Here is a 21691-nt window from a genome sequence, read left to right as displayed (position 1 = left end):
CGTTTTTCTGCTGTTTTTTGGTCGTGATTTTCTTTATTTCAGGAAGAACTTTGGTGCTTTTTGACTGTTTCTGGCGAGACGCTGCAGGTGCAACGAGACAATGTGAAACTTCTGCTGTGGATTCATGAATGTGAGAAGATGAGCTGCAGGAAATGACCATATTTGGACGACAGCGTCACAGCCTTTCCTGCTCCACGTGGATCCCGAACCGGAGCACGGCCATGTTGGAGCTTGTTTTGCCTCTGAGATGTTTCCTCTGCAGCGTCTCGCCTCAAACCCGTAGTTTTGTCTGATCTGGAGCCGGACACTTCTCTGTAACGTCAGGACTGTTTACACGGAGCCGCTCCAGTCTTTCTGCACTTTGCACAAATGCTGTTTTGTATAAATATCAGAAATGTAATAATATTAAAGGGCATTTTTCTCTGTCCGAGACGTATTATCGAACAGATCTGTGGAAATAAGGGTGTGTACAGAAGTGTTTTTGTATTGGATTTATTAAGAAAATAATAAATATTCCTTTTGTAGAAACGTGTCTCATGTTTTTAATGCTGGCCTAATGTTCCGCAGTGTCGCTTTAAAAATGAATGAATCCTTCTGGTTAATGACAGCCAGCCCAGACATTAGCATGTTCCAAAGGGCTTCAGTTTGTAGGAAATAGTCCGTAAACATCCTGTAGGGCCGCACACAGGGCCGAAGAAACGATTCCGATGGATTCAGACGCTTCACGACCGCGTTTGGTGAAGAAAAGTGTCGAAGCGCGAAGCTAACGATGCTAACGCTAAAGGCTAATCAAGCTAACGGTGACAAGGTCAAGGCAAACGCGTGAAACATGACACTGTGAGGTGAAAGTCACGCTGGATATGTTGGAACATGAGAAGAGAAGCCACCGAAGTGACTGTGGTGGATTTGAAACGCGTCAGGGCGAGGTTTGGTGAAGAATGACGTCGCAGAGGAAGCTAACGACGCTAACGGCTAATCATGCTAATATGGCTAGCGCTAAGGTAAACACTGGGGAGAGACACGTATTGGCCTTGTCATATAATACTTACTTACTATTAATTGTATAATGTGGTGAGTGATGTATACAAACTAGAATACCTTTCATAATCAATACTATTAATGTATTTTTAACATAATGGGTGAATTTAAATGCTATTTAAAGTTAGTATCAGGATTTAGCTCTTTACTGTCTGTTGCACACAAAGATGTTCATCAGAAATAAGTGTCCATTCTAAAAATCCTATAATATACACATCATAAATAACTTAAAATTGGAAGTAAACTGGGAAGCAGCTCCACACAACATGATTTTTTATTTCACTCTGACTTCCCTGCAGAAAACTCTTCTGTGTGGAGGTGTCTGTGAAATGAGAGATTATGGAAGAAGCTTTATATCACTGAACTTTCACACCTTATTTTTCTATCAGATGAAACAATAAGCAGTGCTTTTCTAAAACCAGAAGTGCGGCTTTCATGTTTTTCCTCCTCTGTAAGACGAGTCCAAACACTTGTAAATCAAGACACATTGTCTTTTCTCTGAATATGAGCAGTTTTGGGACATTTTTCTCATTGAAGATGAAATGAAAGCCTTTCGTGGCCTGGACATTTACGGCGTTTTCCGACAGAAGTGAAATGAGTTGTGACGGTTTGTTCTGTGGATCCAGGTCTGACGTGATGAAGGATGAGGAGGAGCAGGCGTGATGAGGAGGAGCAGGCGTGATGAGGAGGTGCAGGCGTGATGAGGAGGTGCAGGCGTGATGAGGAGGTGCAGGCGTGATGAGGAGGTGCAGGCGTGATGAAGGATGAGGAGGTGCAGGTGACTCCAGAGGAACACGTGTCTCCGGCGCTTTCCACAAATACTCTCTTCATTTTTCTCTAAACTCGGGTCCAGATGGAGCTGAAATCCACCCGACACGTCTCCACCGACCCAGGACCGAAGAGCTCAGCCCCAGGTTTCACCAAATCAAACAGGCCCCGCAGGAGGAGCTGGTTTAGTGCCATCATGTCAGCACTTCCTGGGGTTCTGTTACTGGTTTTGTGGGAAAGGGAAAAAATGCAAAAAGGAAACCAGGCTTTCTGAAACACTGGGAGATGTTTGGAGTCGTGGGAATGAGAGGAGAGTGAGTTATGTAAGAAGAGCCACAGGAACCGCGGCGTGAAATTCAATTACATTTGTTTGTATTTTAGGAGCTGCAGCTGCTTCTGATTCAAACCAGAACCAGGGCCAAGACCGGGACCCTCACAGAGTCCAGGCCTGAAGCAGAGACCGGGATCAGACCAGGACCCTCTCAGAGTCCAGGCCTGAAGCAGAGACCGGGACCCTCACAGAGTCCAGGCCTGAAGCAGAGACCGGGATCAGACCAGGACCCTCTCAGAGTCCAGGCCTGAAGCAGAGACCAGGACCCTCTCAGAGTCCAGGCCTGAAGCAGAGACCAGGGCCAAGACCAGGACCCTCTCAGAGTCCAGGCCTGAAGCAGAGACCAGGGCCAAGACCAGGACCCTCTCAGAGTCCAGGCCTGAAGCAGAGACCAGGGCCAAGACCAGGACCCTCTCAGAGTCCAGGCCTGAAGCTGAGACCGGGATCAGACCAGGACCCTCTCAGAGTCCAGGCCTGAAGCAGAGACCAGGGCCAAGACCAGGACCCTCTCAGAGTCCAGGCCTGAAGCAGAGACCAGGGCCAAGACCAGGTCCAGGTCCAGGTAAGGCCTGACTTTATAAGTAAGGATTAAACACCTGGGAGTCGCGTTAGCCGGTTCTAACGGCCGACACAGTGTTGTTCCTCCTGCATTCTAACGTCTAACGCGGCTCCTCGTTGTTTAATCCGCTTATACCAGGGTCCCACAAACCTAACATTTATAATAAATGTGTTTTTCATTGACTAAAGTCACTAAATCTGCCAGACTACGGGACTATTTTGTGTGGGTTATTAGCCGGTCACTGAAGGCTGGTCTCAGAGCGAGTCATTCTCCGCAGCTATTACGAGGATCTCAGTCAGGCTCAACGACACAACATCAGCACAGAATCACAACACAACAGGACTAACCCGGAAACACTTTTCCCTGGAAGGAAACACCGATATGCGCCACTCGTGGGCACCACTTATTTACCTTTTACAAGGTTTAACCTGAAGCTAAAGCTAGCTAGCTCAACCAGCTCAACTGTTTATGGAAACAGCTGCGGTGGAGTCGCTCACACCTGGGCCCCCCCAACTCAAACTAACATGTTTGACTTTACTAATCCAGACAAAGATGCTTAAATGCAGGATCATTTTATGTACGCCTGAAAATGATGAATAGCCTTAACCGTTTCCAATAGAAATGTAAAGCTCATATGTTATTAACAGTAGCTAACCTAGCTGCTCACTCTCCTCTACAAACATTTAGCAAACACTAAATCCATCTCATAATTACGCCTTTATCTGACTCAGCTGTGTCAGGCGTTGCTATGGCGACGCCACAGCGGAGTGACATCCCAGTGATTTAACTACCGGACTAAAATAATGCACCAGCCAATCAGAGTCCAGTATCACCCAGACCATGGGATAACATTAATGATAATGCTCCTCAGATCTTCAGATCTTCAGTCCTCGTGTGTGGTAAATGTTCTCATCATCAGAGGTAAAGACAGAGGAGACGTTCCATAAAAGCTGAAGTCCTCAGTCCTTCCTCCTGCAGGTCGTGTTTCAGGTCGGCCTGTGTTTCGTTGCAGCGTGTTCTTGGCTCCGTCCCAGATGTTCTTTCCCAGATGTGCTGATCCTCAGACCCGGAGCCTCTGATGATGAACAGACTCTGCTCTCAGTCTTCATTATGTCATGTTTCTGCAGGAAGTCCATGCTTTTCAGATTTACTACTGAGACTCCCATCACTACTACTACTTATACTACTACTGCAAATACTACTACTACTGAGACTCCCATCACTACTTATACTTATACTACTACTGCAAATACTACTACTACTGAGACTCCCATCACTACTTATACTTCTACTGCAAATACTACTACTACTGAGAATCCCATCACTACTACTACTTATACTACTACTGCAAATACTACTACTACTGAGACTCCCATCACTACTTATACTTATACTACTACTGCAAATACTACTACTACTACTACTACTGAGACTCCCATCACTACTACCACTACTACTGCAAATACTACTACTACTGCTCCACCACAGCAGATCCTCTCTCTTGGTCCCAGACTAAAGTGTGTTTTAGGATCCTCTGCTCGTCGTAATGAGTCTAATCTGTCTCTGCAAACACTTCTGAACAGCAGCTGCTCCTGGAGAACAAGAAGCAAGAGCTGGAGCAGGAGCTGGAGCTGGAGCTGAAGCAGGAGCAGGAGCTTCTCCTCGTTCAACCTCATTGAGGACGTTCCTCACCTCGTTCATAAGGTCAGATCTTGTCCAGCTGCTCCGGCCTCGTTAACACCGGGTCACACGGGGAGTCACACCTTCAGGACATCGAGAGATAAAGTTCATTTCACAGTAATATAAGACGGTCGGCACGGCAACAGTTAAGATGGTCAGCCTCCATCTATGTCACTTCCTGTCAGTGTCCAACCAGGAAGTGGACATCTTCATCCAGTCACTTTAATGACCATCTTACTGTACGTGTTTAAAGCTTAGTATTTATGGATAAAAGAGCCCAGACTCTCCTGACAGGGGGGGGGGGGGGGGGATGATGTCAGCGCCTCCACATCTGCTTCACATCTGCAGCCGTTACATAAGCGCCTCCAGGACGGGACGTATGGATATACATGTTATTATATTTCAGAGCCGGGGGCCAAACCGGGCCCTGACTCCGGGTCTGGCAGTGTTTAAACACAGCTCAGCTTTACCCCAATCTAAGAGCGCCTCGTTTGAAAGCTAAGTGCTGGCTTAACAGAGTCAGAGAGAGGGAGGGCATCAGGGCTAAACACAGATACAGTCAGAGAGAGGGAGGGCATCAGGGCTAAACACAGATACAGTCAGAGAGAGGGAGGGCATCAGGGCTAAACACACACAGATACAGTCAGAGAGAGGGAGGGCATCAGGGCTAAACACACACAGAGGCCTGGTCCAAACACTCTCCTCCAGACTCTGTTTATTTGTGCAGGAACGTCTCGTGTTTGGTCCTGTTTAGTCTCAGAGCTTTGTTTTTCAGCCTTTACTTTGACAAATGTTTTATTGACCTGGAACGACCTGTGGGTTTTACTCCACAACAACTGAGAGGAAGAAGAAGAAGAAGAAGAAGAAGAAGAAGAAGAAGTCACGCCTTCATAACCTCATCCTGGACTATTGTAATGGAGTCCGGTCCGGGATCAGGCTCAGAAACGTCCCCCAGGCCCTGCAGCGCATCACCCCCACTCTCACCTGCCTGACCCCCCCCAGCGTGTGGACCGTGGGAGCCAGAGCCCCCCCCCTCTGGAGCTCAGTCCCTCACACAGAAACAGCTGATGATCCCGGTCACTACTTTCTCTAATCACATCTGTTCATCCTGACCTCTGACCTCACTTACATCAGTCCAGTAACTCCTTAGTTACTTTTCCTCCGTGTTTTCCATATAGTTCATGTTCTTCCTCTGCTTCAGTGTGTCCCCCCCCCCCCCCTCTGCCCCCCCCCCCTCTGGCAGATACAGTAACAGCTGCTTTACTGCTGCATTCATGGGCTTGGTGGTTAAATGTACATGTGATTCTGTGGACTCGGCTCCGACGAAACCGGGTCTGAACAGGTTTAAAGACGTCCGTAAAAACTAATGAGGTCCATAAAGCGGAGACAGATGGAGCTGAGGCTGAAGATCTGAGGAGCCCGGACCAGGGCCTCACCACAACAACCAGGGCCTCACCACAACGTAGAGGATTAAAGACTAAAAACAACAATAACCAGGGCCTCACCACAACATCTACAACAGTGTGAATGTAAAGGATTAAAGAGTAAAAACAACAATAACCAGAGCCTCACCACAACATCTACAACAGCGTGAATGTAAAGGATTAAAGACCAAAAACAACAATAACCAGGGCCTCACCACAACGTAAAGGATTAAAGACTAAAAACAACAATAACCAGGGCCTCACCACAACGTAAAGGATTAAAGACTAAAAACAACAATAACCAGAGCCTCACCACAACGTAAAGGATTAAAGACTAAAAACAACAATAACCAGGGCCTCACCACAACATAGAGGATTAAAGACTAAAAACAACAATAACCAGGGCCTCACCACAACATAGAGGATTAAAGACTAAAAACAACAATAACCAGGGCCTCACCACAACATCTACAACAGTGTGAATGTAAAGGATTAATAAAGACTAAAAACAACAATAACCAGGGCCTCACCACAACATCTACAACAGTGTGAATGTAAAGGATTAAATAAGGCTGCTCGATTATTGAAAAAATAATAATCACGATTATTTTTGTCATAATTGAAATCACGATTATTCAAACGATTATTTGTTGCCTTTAAAAAAATCCATCAAAAAAAAATGACAAAACTCCAGCAAAAAAAAAGACAAAAATCCAGCAAAAAAAGACAAAAATCCAGCAAAAAAAATACAAAAATCCAGCAAAAAAAGACAAAAATCCAGCAAAAAAAAGACAAAAATCCAGCAAAAAAAGACAAAAATCCAGCAAAAAAAATACAAAAATCCAGCAAAAAAAGACAAAAATCCAGCAAAAAAAAGACAAAAATCCAGCAAAAAAAAGACAAAAATCCAGCAAAAAAAAGACAAAAATCCAGCAAAAAAAAGACAAAAATCCAGCAAAAAAAGACAAAAATCCAGCAAAAAAAAGACAAAAATCCAGCAAAAAAAGACAAAAATCCAGCAAAAAAAAAAGACAAAAATCCAGCAAAAAAAGACAAAAATCCAGCAAAAAAAAGACAAAAATCCATTAAAAAAAAGACAAAAATCCATAAAAAAACAAACAAAAATCCATTAAAAAAAAGACAAAAATCCATTAAAAAAAAGACAAAAATCCAGCAAAAAAAAGACAAAAATCCAGCAAAAAAAAGACAAAAATCCAGCAAAAAAAAGACAAAAATCCATAAAAAAAAAGACAAAAATCCAGCAAAAAAAGACAAAAATCCATAAAAAAAAAGACAAAAATCCATTAAAAAAAAGACAAAAATCCATAAAAAAAAAGACAAAAATCCATAAAAAAAAAGACAAAAATCCATAAAAAAAAAGACAAAAATCCAGCAAAAAAAGACAAAAATCCAGCAAAAAAACACAAAAATCCAGCAAAAAAACACAAAAATCCATAAAAAAAAGACAAAAATCCATTAAAAAAAAGACAAAAATCCATTAAAAAAAGACAAAAATAAAAAAATTAAAAATTACAAAAAAAATGTGGAATTTTTTTTTTAAAGACGAAAAAAAAAAAAAAAAAAAAATTATAATCGATTTTTTGCGATTATGCTAATTTTGTAATCGTTTACTGTTGTAATCGAAATCGTAATCGAATTTCGATTAATTGCACAGCCCTAGGATTAAAGACTAAAAACAACAATAACCAGAGCCTCACCACAACATCTACAACAGTGTGAATGTAAAGGATTAAAGACTGAAAAACAACAATAACCAGGGCCTCACCACAACATCTACAACAGTGTGAATGTAAAGGATTAAAGACTAAAAACAACAATAACCAGGGCCTCACCACAACATCTACAACAGTGTGAATGTAAAGGATTAAAGACTGAAAACAACAATAACCAGGGCCTCACCACAACATCTACAACAGTGTGAATGTAAAGGATTAAAGACTGAAAAACAACAATAACCAGAGCCTCACCACAACATCTACAACAGTGTGAATGTAAAGGATTAAAGACTGAAAAACAACAATAACCAGAGCCTCACCACAACATCTACAACAGCGTGAATGTAAAGGATTAAAAACACAATAACCAGGGCCTCACCACAACATCTACAACAGTGTGAATGTAAAGGATTAAAGACTAAAAACAACAATAACCAGAGCCTCACCACAACATCTACAACAGTGTGAATGTAAAGGATTAAAGACTAAAAACAACAATAACCAGAGCCTCACCACAACATCTACAACAGTGTGAATGTAAAGGATTAAAGACTAAAAACAACAATAACCAGGGCCTCACCACAACATCTACAACAGTGTGAATGTAAAGGATTAAAGACTAAAAACAACAATAACCAGAGCCTCACCACAACATCTACAACAGTGTGAATGTAAAGGATTAAAGACTAAAAACAACAATAACCAGAGCCTCACCACAACATCTACAACAGTGTGAATGTAAAGGATTAAAGACTAAAAACAACAATAACCAGGGCCTCACCACAACATCTACAACAGTGTGAATGTAAAGGATTAAAGACTAAAAACAACAATAACCAGAGCCTCACCACAACATCTACAACAGTGTGAATGTAAAGGATTAAAGACTAAAAACAACAATAACCAGGGCCTCACCACAACATCTACAACAGCGTGAATGTAAAGGATTAAAGACTAAAAACAACAATAACCAGAGCCTCACCACAACATCTACAACAGCGTGAATGTAAAGGATTAAAGACTAAAAACAACAATAACCAGAGCCTCACCACAACATCTACAACAGTGTGAACGTAAAGGATTAAAGACTAAAAACAACAATAACCAGAGCCTCACCACAACATCTACAACAGTGTGAATGTAAAGGATTAAAGACTAAAAACAACAATAACCAGAGCCTCACCACAACATCTACAACAGTGTGAACGTAAAGGATTAAAGACTAAAAACAACAATAACCAGAGCCTCACCACAACATCTACAACAGTGTGAACGTAAAGGATTAAAGACTAAAAACAACAATAACCAGGGCCTCACCACAACATCTACAACAGTGTGAACGTAAAGGATTAAAGACTAAAAACAACAATAACCAGAGCCTCACCACAACATCTACAACAGTGTGAATGTAGAGGATTAAAGACTAAAAACAACAATAACCAGAGCCTCACCACAACATCTACAACAGTGTGAATGTAAAGGATTAAAGACTAAAAACAACAATAACCAGGGCCTCACCACAACATCTACAACAGTGTGAACGTAAAGGATTAAAGACTAAAAACAACAATAACCAGAGCCTCACCACAACATCTACAACAGTGTGAATGTAGAGGATTAAAGACTAAAAACAACAATAACCAGAGCCTCACCACAACATCTACAACAGTGTGAATGTAAAGGATTAAAGACTAAAAACAACAATAACCAGAGCCTCACCACAACATCTACAACAGCGTGAATGTAAAGGATTAAAGACTAAAAACAACAATAACCAGGGCCTCACCACAACATCTACAACAGTGTGAATGTAAAGGATTAAAGACTGAAAAACAACAATAACCAGGGCCTCACCACAACATCTACAACAGTGTGAATGTAAAGGATTAAAGACTAAAAACAACAATAACCAGGGCCTCACCACAACATCTACAACAGTGTGAACGTAAAGGATTAAAGACTGAAAACAACAATAACCAGGGCCTCACCACAACATCTACAACAGTGTGAACGTAAAGGATTAAAGACTAAAAACAACAATAACCAGAGCCTCACCACAACATCTACAACAGTGTGAATGTAAAGGATTAAAGACTAAAAACAACAATAACCAGAGCCTCACCACAACATCTACAACAGTGTGAATGTAGAGGATTAAAGACTAAAAAACAACAATAACCAGAGCCTCACCACAACATCTACAACAGCGTGAATGTAAAGGATTAAAGACTAAAAACAACAATAACCAGAGCCTCACCACAACATCTACAACAGTGTGAATGTAAAGGATTAAAGACTAAAAACAACAATAACCAGAGCCTCACCACAACATCTACAACAGTGTGAATGTAAAGGATTAAAGACTAAAAACAACAATAACCAGAGCCTCACCACAACATCTACAACAGTGTGAATGTAAAGGATTAAAGACTAAAAACAACAATAACCAGAGCCTCACCACAACATCTACAACAGTGTGAATGTAGAGGATTAAAGACTAAAAACAACAATAACCAGGGCCTCACCACAACATCTACAACAGTGTGAATGTAGAGGATTAAAGACTAAAAACAACAATAACCAGGGCCTCACCACAACATCTACAACAGTGTGAATGTAGAGGATTAAAGACTAAAAACAACAATAACCAGAGCCTCACCACAACATAAAGGATTAAAGACTAAAAACAACAATAACCAGGGCCTCACCACAACATCTACAACAGTGTGAATGTAAAGGATTAAAGACTTTAATCATCACAACAACAGTCAGAGCTTCACCTCAGCATAAACTCCAGCGTATTGTTTACAGCCCGGCAGAGTAAGGCCTCATTTGAAAGCTAAGACCTTGTAGTTTCTGAAAGATCCTTGAGTCAAACGTGATTAAAATAAATTAAATGTAAAGAATAACTCAGTGAATATAATGACAAAGACGTGTTTTTATCTTCTCTACATCATCTAAAGTGTGTTTGTGTAAACCTTTACAGGCTGAGGAGGCTGCAGTGACAGCGCCCTCTGCTGGACAGCTCTGTGACTCACATGTAAAGTATAAACCTTTACAGACTGAGGCTGCAGTGACAGCGCCCTCTGCTGGACAGCTCTGTGACTCACATGTAAAGTATAAACCTTTACAGACTGAGGCTGCAGTGACGGCGCCCTCTGCTGGACAGCTCTGTGACTCACATGTAAAGTATAAACCTTTACAGACTGAGGCTGCAGTGACAGCGCCCTCTGCTGGACAGCTCTGTGACTCACATGTAAAGTATAAACCTTTACAGACTGAGGAGGCTGCAGTGACGGCGCCCTCTGCTGGACAGCTCTGTGACTCACATGTAAAGTATAAACCTTTACAGACTGAGGAGGCTGCAGTGACGGCGCCCTCTGCTGGACAGCTCTGTGACTCACATGTAAAGTATAAACCTTTACAGACTGAGGCTGCAGTGACGGCGCCCTCTGCTGGACAGCTCTGTGACTCACATGTAAAGTATAAACCTTTACAGACTGAGGAGGCTGCAGTGACAGCGCCCTCTGCTGGACAGCTCTGTGACTCACATGTAAAGTATAAACCTTTACAGACTGAGGCTGCAGTGACAGCGCCCTCTGCTGGACAGCTCTGTGACTCACATGTAAAGTATAAACCTTTACAGACTGAGGCTGCAGTGACGGCGCCCTCTGCTGGACAGCTCTGTGACTCACATGTAAAGTATAAACCTTTACAGACTGAGGAGGCTGCAGTGACGGCGCCCTCTGCTGGACAGCTCTGTGACTCACATGTAAAGTATAAACCTTTACAGACTGAGGCTGCAGTGACAGCGCCCTCTGCTGGACAGCTCTGTGACTCACATGTAAAGTATAAACCTTTACAGACTGAGGAGGCTGCAGTGACAGCGCCCTCTGCTGGACAGCTCTGTGACTCACATGTAAAGTATAAACCTTTACAGACTGAGGAGGCTGCAGTGACGGCGCCCTCTGCTGGACAGCTCTGTGACTCACATGTAAAGTATAAACCTTTACAGGCTGAGGAGGCTGCAGTGACAGCGCCCTCTGCTGGACAGCTCTGTGACTCACATGTAAAGTATAAACCTTTACAGACTGAGGCTGCAGTGACGGCGCCCTCTGCTGGACAGCTCTGTGACTCACATGTAAAGTATAAACCTTTACAGACTGAGGAGGCTGCAGTGACAGCGCCCTCTGCTGGACAGCTCTGTGACTCACATGTAAAGTATAAACCTTTACAGACTGAGGCTGCAGTGACGGCGCCCTCTGCTGGACAGCTCTGTGACTCACATGTAAAGTATAAACCTTTACAGACTGAGGCTGCAGTGACAGCGCCCTCTGCTGGACAGCTCTGTGACTCACATGTAAAGTATAAACCTTTACAGACTGAGGCTGCAGTGACAGCGCCCTCTGCTGGACAGCTCTGTGACTCACATGTAAAGTATAAACCTTTACAGACTGAGGAGGCTGCAGTGACAGCGCCCTCTGCTGGACAGCTCTGTGACTCACATGTAAAGTATAAACCTTTACAGACTGAGGAGGCTGCAGTGACGGCGCCCTCTGCTGGACAGCTCTGTGACTCACATGTAAAGTATAAACCTTTACAGACTGAGGAGGCTGCAGTGACAGCGCCCTCTGCTGGACAGCTCTGTGACTCACATGTAAAGTATAAACCTTTACAGACTGAGGAGGCTGCAGTGACAGCGCCCTCTGCTGGACAGCTCTGTGACTCACATGTAAAGTATAAACCTTTACAGACTGAGGAGGCTGCAGTGACAGCGCCCTCTGCTGGACAGCTCTGTGACTCACATGTAAAGTATAAACCTTTACAGACTGAGGAGGCTGCAGTGACAGCGCCCTCTGCTGGACAGCTCTGTTACTCACATGTAAAGTATAAACCTTTACAGACTGAGGCTGCAGTGACAGCGCCCTCTGCTGGACAGCTCTGTGACTCACATGTAAAGTATAAACCTTTACAGACTGAGGCTGCAGTGACAGCGCCCTCTGCTGGACAGCTCTGTGACTCACATGTAAAGTATAAACCTTTACAGACTGAGGCTGCAGTGACAGCGCCCTCTGCTGGACAGCTCTGTTACTCACATGTAAAGTATAAACCTTTACAGACTGAGGCTGCAGTGACAGCGCCCTCTGCTGGACAGCTCTGTTACTCACATGTAAAGTATAAACCTTTACAGACTGAGGAGGCTGCAGTGACAGCGCCCTCTGCTGGACAGCTCTGTTACTCACATGTAAAGTATAAACCTTTACAGACTGAGGCTGCAGTGACAGCGCCCTCTGCTGGACAGCTCTGTTACTCACATGTAAAGTATAAACCTTTACAGACTGAGGCTGCAGTGACAGCGCCCTCTGCTGGACAGCTCTGTGACTCACATGTAAAGTATAAACCTTTACAGACTGAGGCTGCAGTGACAGCGCCCTCTGCTGGACAGCTCTGTGACTCATGTAAAGTATAAACCTTTACAGGCTGAGGAGGCTGCAGTGACAGCGCCCTCTGCTGGACAGCTCTGTGACTCATGTAAAGTATAAACCTTTACAGGCTGAGGAGGCTGCAGTGACGGCGCCCTCTGCTGGACAGCTCTGTTACTCACATGTGTTCCTCAGATCAGGTCAGAGGCTCATGGAGGAACATGAATGTAACTTGTGTAACATTTATAGGTCTAATATTATAGTGTGTTGACTAATCTGACTGGGTAGATAGAGTTGCCGCGCACACTCGAGCATTCTTTGATAAACTTTATTTAGACAAACGACTATATCAATGACATGGCAACGCGGTCAAAAACTGTGTGCTCACCCAGTTACTCTCACACCTGCACTGAAGTTCCCACCCATATACTCTCAACCACACCGCACCCACTACACGCCCACTATGACTTACCATTCATTCACAGATTCACACCAGACCACAGCGCAACACACAATGGCTGGAACATATAGTATATGAACATAATAGTTATATTAGTGAGTTTATTTGTGCTGCAAAGGCACAGAGTCATTATATTCGTAACAACAGTATTTCCAAAGGTTTACAGTAAAGACACAGTAAATGTTTCTGTCAAAACAAACCTGACATTCTTTCATTGACACAGTTCATGCAGATCATGAGGATCATAAAGTCTGCACATGATCATTGTGAAGATCTGACCAACACTTAAGGTCATTTAACCCTGTGTTACTTTACTGTTTGACTGAAGCATTGAGTATAGTAGCATAATATATATATTATTATGCTACTATACTAAACTACATATATGTAGTTTAGTATAGTAGCATAATAACATGTATATTACATAGAGAGGACCTAATGTACATGTTTTGGGTGTGGGTGTGGCTCAGACACAGGGGGTGTGTCTCAGACCCAGGGGGTGTGGCTCAGACCCAGGGGGTGTGGCTCAGACCCAGGGGGTGTGTCTCAGACCCAGGGGGTGTGGCTCAGACCCAGGGGGTGTGGCTCAGACCCAGGGGGTGTGGCTCAGACACAGGGGCTCAGAGGGTCGAGCGGGTCGTCCTGTGACCCAGAGGTCGAGGGTTTGAATCTCTTTGCTTTAGTCCAGACTCGGCTCCGCTGCTGCGCGTCTCTCTCTGATTAAAGCTCATGTTTGTGCCAGGGGTCACTGACCTCTGACCTTTGACCTGCTCTGTTTCTAACCCTTTGATCTTCAGCGTCAGTGACTTCATCAACACAAGTATGGGCTCACATTAGGACGGGGGTTCTCCTGAAGGAAAGCCAAGGGTGAAGCCAAACTGGATGAAATGTGCTCGGCTCAGGTGGAGGTTAAGAGGTTAATTTCAGGTAAAAAGGGAAAAAATAAAAAAGATGAGGGAAATGGGGAAAAATTAGGGAAAAGTGGAAAGAATGATTTTAAAAATGTGGAAATGTCGATAGCGTGTTTTTTTTGTGACATCAGTAAAAGTGTCTCTGAATCATCGTTATGGAGAAACCCCCCCCCCACAGCCCCCCGCCCCCCACAGTCCTGAACATGAAGCATTCAGGCTCTGCTTCTCTGTCGGACTCTGAGCCTAAAGTCCGCTGTTTGTGTGATTTGGGGCCCGGTCTGAGTCCCGGGCTGTGATTGGAGGAGGCGAGTCACATGACTGTTTAAATCATTCATGAGGAGGTCACACTTTCTCACATTTCCCCCAAAGCCTCAGTCTGTGCCAAAACCTCAGAGGAACCAGAGGAACCAGAGGAACCAGAGGAACCAGTGGAACCAGAGGAACCATGGCTCGTCTGGTGGAGTGTGTGCCCAACTTCTCTGAGGGACGCGACAAAGAGGTCAGACACGAACCTTTGACGCTTCACTAAGACTTAAACATCTTCTTTCATAATGATCCCCTTTTTGCTCCACACGTTCACCCGGCTTAACGTCTGATCTCCCTCTGGGGGAACGTTTGCCAAGGACTTTGAGCTGATGCCGTTTTAGGTCAATCTTTAACACTGAGCCTGTTTTTAGAAGAAACTAAAGCGTAACTGAAGCTGCAGGAGAAACAGGAACATTAACCTGAGACGACAGTGTGAAGCTTCTGCAGCAGATTAATGTGAGGAGGAAAGAGAATCACAGGGTTTGATTTTAAAGATCCAAATCAGATCAAGTCCACGTTTACTTTCAGCTCGGGTTGTATTTCCTTATTTCCAAAGGGCTTTAAAGTTAATTATCATTCATGAAACTTTCTTACACACAAACCTGCTAGAACTTTGTTATGGGATAAAATGCAGATTTCAGGATCTGTTTACAAGTAATGAGGCTGACTTGGGCTGCGTCCGAAAACAACAAATTGTCTCCTCTAAGCACTAACACTAGTAACTAACTCCTTAACCTTTCATGGGTCGACTGTTAGATCTGTGCAGTTCGGGAACTAGAGCTTCAGCTGCATTTGAACAATCCGTCCTTAAACAGGGGGAAGGGAAGTGACATCACCAACAGCTGTTTTTCTTCTTCTTTAAAGTTATTGGTGGAGCGCAGGCCAAACAAAAGTGCATGTCGCCCCCTAGTGTCCAACAACAACATAGTGTCCAAACAAAGACATTTAAGGAGAAAAATAAATCCAAATGATCCAAACATTTCCCTTTAGTGTTATTTTATTTCAGCAGCTGTTTCATAAAGCGACAGCAGTGGCTATGATAGTTAGCATCAGAGGTCCCTATGCTAAAGTGGCTATGATAGTTAGCATCAGAGGTCACTATGCTAAAGTGGCTATGATAGTTAGCATCAGAGGTCCCTATGCTAAAGTGGCTATGATAGTTAGCACCAGAGGTCCCTATGCTAAAGTGGCTACGATAGTTAGCATCAGAGGTCCCTATGCTAAAGTGGCTATGATAGTTAGCATCAGAGGTCACTATGCTAAAGTGGCTATGATAGTTAGCATCAGAGGTCCCTATGCTAAAGTGGCTATGATAGTTAGCATCAGAGGTCACTATGCTAAAGTGGCTATGATAGTTAGCATCAGAGGTCACTATGCTAAAGTGGCTATGATAGTTAGCACCAGAGGTCCCTATGCTAAAGTGGCTACGATAGTTAGCATCAGAGGTCCCTATGCTAAAGTGGCTATGATAGTTAGCACCAGAGGTCCCTATGCTAAAGTGGCTATGATAGTTAGCATCAGAGGTCCCTATGCTAAAGTGGCTATGATAGTTAGCATCAGAGGTCCCTATGCTAAAGTGGCTATGATAGTTAGCATCAGAGGTCCCTATGCTAAAGTGGCTATGATAGTTAGCACCAGAGGTCCCTATGCTAAAGTGGCTATGATAGTTAGCATCAGAGGTCCCTATGCTAAAGTGGCTATGATAGTTAGCATCAGAGGTCCCTATGCTAAAGTGGCTATGATAGTTAGCATCAGAGGTCACTATGCTAAAGTGGCTATGATAGTTAGCATCAGAGGTCCCTATGCTAAAGTGGCTATGATAGTTAGCATCAGAGGTCCCTATGCTAAAGTGGCTATGATAGTTAGCATCAGAGGTCCCTATGCTAAAGTGGCTATGAGAGTTAGCATCAGAGGTCCCTATGCTAAAGTGGCTATGATAGTTAGCACCAGAGGTCCCTATGCTAAAGTGGCTATGATAGTTAGCATCAGAGGTCCCTATGCTAAAGTGGCCATGATAGTTAGCATCAGAGGTCCCTATGCTAAAGTGGCTATGATAGTTAGCATCAGAGGTCCCTATGCTAAAGTGGCTATGATAGTTAGCACCAGAGGTCCCTATGCTAAAGTGGCTATGATAGTTAGCATCAGAGGTCCCTATGCTAAAGTGGCCATGATAGTTAGCATTGAGGCTCCTTTTCCTAACTCCTTCCTAACTGACAGCCCAATTCGGAAGCAACTTGTCATGGGGGACACTGACGCACATCCGGTTTGGCGTAAGAGCTCTTACCAATCTGACCATTTGGGACGCAGCATTGCTCTGGTTAAACCTCCGTGCTGCAGTTTCCTGTTTCTCCCATGTGGAAAACCCGCTCTGGCTCTGTGGAAGCTCCCGGACTGGACTGAGAAAACCCGGGCCGGAGTCTGGAGTGGCAGCTCTGGCTCTCTGGAAACTCCCGGACCGGACTGAGAAAACCTGGGCCGGACTCTGGAGAAGCTCCCGGGCTGGACAGGGAAAACCCGGGCCGGACTCTGGAAGCTCCCGGGCTGGACAGGGAAAACCCGGGCCGGACTCTGGAAGCTCCCGGGCTGGACAGGGAAAACCCGGGCCGGACTCTGACCGTGTGCCTCTCCTGCAGGTGATCGACGCCATCGCTCGCTCCATCTCGGAGACGGAGGGCGTGTCTCTGCTGGACGTGGACCCGGGCGTCTCCACCAACAGGACCGTCTACACCTTCGTGGGCTCGCCCGTCGCCGTGGTAACCGGCGCCCTGAACGCCGCGCGCACCGCCTTCGAGCGCATCGACATGTCCCGGCACAAAGGTGAGGGTCACGCAGACGTTCCACGCAGACGTTCCACGCAGACGTTCCACGCAGACGTTCCACGCAGACGTTCCACGCAGACGTTCCACGCAGACGTTCCACGCAGACGTTCCACGCAGACGTTCCACAAACCTGCAAACACACAAGTCATTAAATATTTAGCCTGAATTTTTTCTAAATTCTTTCTCATTTTTTCCCATTTTTGTTCTTTTCCATATTTTCCAAATTTCCGTCCATTTTACCTGAATTTCCCCAGTTATTTTTTCTCATTTTCTTTCCAGATTTTGTAGCATTTTTTTTTGGTTGACTTTGCAGATAAACAATCTTCAAACAGCGATTTCAGTGCGATCTTCGAGACGATATATCGGCCACCTTTAGTTCCTCTAACCTCGTCTTTATCCACAGGAGAGCACCCTCACTGTGGTTCTTATAGTTCCTCTGTTACAGGAGAGCACCCCCGCTGTGGTTCTTATAGTTCCTCTGTTACAGGAGAGCTGTGGTTCTTATAGTTCCTCTGTTACAGGAGAGCTGTGGTTCTTATAGTTCCTCTGTTACAGGAGAGCTGTGGTTCTTATAGTTCCTCTGTTACAGGAGAGCACCCCCGCTGTGGTACTTATAGTTCCTCTGTTACAGGAGAGCTGTGGTTCTTATAGTTCCTCTGTTACAGGAGAGCTGTGGTTCTTATAGTTCCTCTGTTACAGGAGAGCACCCTCGCTGTGGTTCTTATAGTTCCTCTGTTACAGGAGAGCACCCCCGCTGTGGTACTTATAGTTCCTCTGTTACAGGAGAGCACCCCCGCTGTGGTACTCATAGTTCCTCTGTTACAGGAGAGCACCCTCACTGTGGTTCTTATAGTTCCTCTGTTACAGGAGAGCTGTGGTTCTTATAGTTCCTCTGTTACAGGAGAGCACCCTCACTGTGGTTCTTATAGTTCCTCTGTTACAGGAGAGCACCCCCGCTGTGGTTCTTATAGTTCCTCTGTTACAGGAGAGCACCCCCGCTGTGGTTCTTATAGTTCCTCTGTTACAGGAGAGCACCCCCGCTGTGGTTCTTATAGTTCCTCTGTTACAGGAGAGCTGTGGTTCTTATAGTTCCTCTGTTACAGGAGAGCTGTGGTTCTTATAGTTCCTCTGTTACAGGAGAGCTGTGGTTCTTATAGTTCCTCTGTTACAGGAGAGCACCCTCACTGTGGTTCTTATAGTTCCTCTGTTACAGGAGAGCTGTGGTTCTTATAGTTCCTCTGTTACAGGAGAGCACCCTCACTGTGGTTCTTATAGTTCCTCTGTTACAGGAGAGCACCCCCGCTGTGGTTCTTATAGTTCCTCTGTTACAGGAGAGCACCCCCGCTGTGGTACTCATAGTTCCTCTGTTACAGGAGAGCACCCTCACTGTGGTTCTTATAGTTCCTCTGTTACAGGAGAGCTGTGGTTCTTATAGTTCCTCTGTTACAGGAGAGCACCCTCACTGTGGTTCTTATAGTTCCTCTGTTACAGGAGAGCACCCCCGCTGTGGTACTTATAGTTCCTCTGTTACAGGAGAGCTGTGGTTCTTATAGTTCCTCTGTTACAGGAGAGCACCCTCACTGTGGTTCTTATAGTTCCTCTGTTACAGGAGAGCACCCCCGCTGTGGTTCTTATAGTTCCTCTGTTACAGGAGAGCACCCCCGCTGTGGTTCTTATAGTTCCTCTGTTACAGGAGAGCACCCCCGCTGTGGTTCTTATAGTTCCTCTGTTACAGGAGAGCTGTGGTACTTATAGTTCCTCTGTTACAGGAGAGCTGTGGTACTTATAGTTCCTCTGTTACAGGAGAGCACCCCCGCTGTGGTTCTTATAGTTCCTCTGTTACAGGAGAGCACCCTCACTGTGGTTCTTATAGTTCCTCTGTTACAGGAGAGCTGTGGTTCTTATAGTTCCTCTGTTACAGGAGAGCACCCCCGCTGTGGTTCTTATAGTTCCTCTGTTACAGGAGAGCTGTGGTACTTATAGTTCCTCTGTTACAGGAGAGCTGTGGTACTTATAGTTCCTCTGTTACAGGAGAGCACCCTCACTGTGGTACTTATAGTTCCTCTGTTACAGGAGAGCTGTGGTTCTTATAGTTCCTCTGTTACAGGAGAGCACCCTCACTGTGGTTCTTATAGTTCCTCTGTTACAGGAGAGCTGTGGTTCTTATAGTTCCTCTGTTACAGGAGAGCACCCTCACTGTGGTTCTTATAGTTCCTCTGTTACAGGAGAGCACCCCCGCTGTGGTTCTTATAGTTCCTCTGTTACAGGAGAGCACCCCCGCTGTGGTACTCATAGTTCCTCTGTTACAGGAGAGCACCCTCACTGTGGTTCTTATAGTTCCTCTGTTACAGGAGAGCTGTGGTTCTTATAGTTCCTCTGTTACAGGAGAGCACCCTCACTGTGGTTCTTATAGTTCCTCTGTTACAGGAGAGCACCCCCGCTGTGGTTCTTATAGTTCCTCTGTTACAGGAGAGCACCCCCGCTGTGGTTCTTATAGTTCCTCTGTTACAGGAGAGCACCCCCGCTGTGGTTCTTATAGTTCCTCTGTTCCAGGAGAGCACCCCCGCTGTGGTTCTTATAGTTCCTCTGTTACAGGAGAGCACCCCCGCTGTGGTACTTATAGTTCCTCTGTTACAGGAGAGCTGTGGTACTTATAGTTCCTCTGTTACAGGAGAGCTGTGGTTCTTATAGTTCCTCTGTTACAGGAGAGCTGTGGTACTTATAGTTCCTCTGTTACAGGAGAGCACCCTCACTGTGGTTCTTATAGTTCCTCTGTTACAGGAGAGCACCCTCACTGTGGTTCTTATAGTTCCTCTGTTACAGGAGAGCACCCCCGCTGTGGTTCTTATAGTTCCTCTGTTACAGGAGAGCTGTGGTTCTTATAGTTCCTCTGTTACAGGAGAGCTGTGGTACTTATAGTTCCTCTGTTACAGGAGAGCTGTGGTTCTTATAGTTCCTCTGTTACAGGAGAGCTGTGGTACTTATAGTTCCTCTGTTACAGGAGAGCTGTGGTACTTATAGTTCCTCTGTTACAGGAGAGCTGTGGTACTTATAGTTCCTCTGTTACAGGAGAGCTGTGGTTCTTATAGTTCCTCTGTTACAGGAGAGCACCCCCGCTGTGGTTCTTATAGTTCCTCTGTTACAGGAGAGCACCCCCGCTTTGGTTCTTATAGTTCCTCTGTTACAGGAGAGCACCCTCACTGTGGTTCTCATAGTTCCTCTGTTACAGGAGAGCACCCCCGCTGTGGTTCTTATAGTTCCTCTGTTACAGGAGAGCTGTGGTTCTTATAGTTCCTCTGTTACAGGAGAGCTGTGGTTCTTATAGTTCCTCTGTTACAGGAGAGCTGTGGTTCTTATAGTTCCTCTGTTACAGGAGAGCTGTGGTTCTTATAGTTCCTCTGTTACAGGAGAGCACCCCCGCTGTGGTTCTTATAGTTCCTCTGTTACAGGAGAGCACCCTCACTGTGGTTCTCATAGTTCCTCTGTTACAGGAGAGCTGTGGTTCTTATAGTTCCTCTGTTACAGGAGAGCTGTGGTTCTTATAGTTCCTCTGTTGCAGGAGAGCTGTGGTTCTTATAGTTCCTCTGTTACAGGAGAGCTGTGGTTCTTATAGTTCCTCTGTTACAGGAGAGCTGTGGTTCTTATAGTTCCTCTGTTACAGGAGAGCACCCCCGCTGTGGGGCGTTGGACGTGTGCCCCTTCGTCCCGGTCCAGAACGTGTCCATGGACGACTGCGTGAGCTGCTCTGAGGAGTTTGGACAGAAGCTCGCGGAGATGCTGCACGTGCCAGGTCTGAAACATCTGCTCCCCTTTGCTCTGCAGCTGTTTAGTGAATCACAAACTGCTGTACAGGGTTATGCTGATGATGTTCCTGTGTAGGGGGGGTTATGCTGATGATGTTCCTGTGTTCCAGTGTTCCTGTACGGGGCGGCGGCTCGCTGTGAGTCCAGGAGGAGCCTCCCCGCGGTCAGAGCTGGAGAATACGAGGCTCTGCCCGAGAAGGTCTGACCTCATTATTAAACTGACTCGGGGTGTGATCTGGGGTGGGGTCTGGGGTGTGGTCCAGGGTGGGGTCTGGGGTGGGGTCTGGGGTGGGGTCTGGGGTGTGGTCCAGGGTGGGGTCTGGGGTGGGGTCTGGGGTGGGGTCTGGGGTGTGGTCCAGGGTGGGGTCTGGGATGTGGTCCGGTCTGTGGTCTGACTGTTCTGTTGCTTCTGCAGATGCTGAAGTCCGAATGG

The 21691-nt window shown here is 45.3% G+C and overlaps 1 protein-coding gene across 1 annotated transcript in view; it reads left to right on the top strand.

Moving 5' to 3' along the window:
• Nucleotides 1–14729: 14729 nt before the first annotated feature.
• The window catches only part of LOC306982889 (formimidoyltransferase-cyclodeaminase-like), a gene marked incomplete at its 3' end in the record, with an annotated part of 18739 nt that continues 11777 nt past the window's right edge, over nt 14730–21691 (top strand). The window contains exons 1-5 of the mRNA XM_079583335.1: nt 14730–14829; nt 17270–17453; nt 21117–21245; nt 21369–21457; nt 21674–21691. The exon at nt 21674–21691 is cut by the window's right edge and continues 162 nt beyond it. Of these exons, the coding sequence (XP_079439461.1) occupies nt 14776–14829; nt 17270–17453; nt 21117–21245; nt 21369–21457; nt 21674–21691 (474 nt within the window). The remainder of the gene's footprint in view (nt 14830–17269; nt 17454–21116; nt 21246–21368; nt 21458–21673) is intronic.

Source organism: Gobius niger (assembly GCF_951799975.1).
Source record: "Gobius niger genome assembly, contig: SCAFFOLD_139, whole genome shotgun sequence".
NCBI classification, from domain to species: domain Eukaryota; kingdom Metazoa; phylum Chordata; class Actinopteri; order Gobiiformes; family Gobiidae; genus Gobius; species Gobius niger.
Note: the sequence above shows the minus strand (reverse complement) of the source record. Positions and strands in the feature narration are given on the sequence as shown.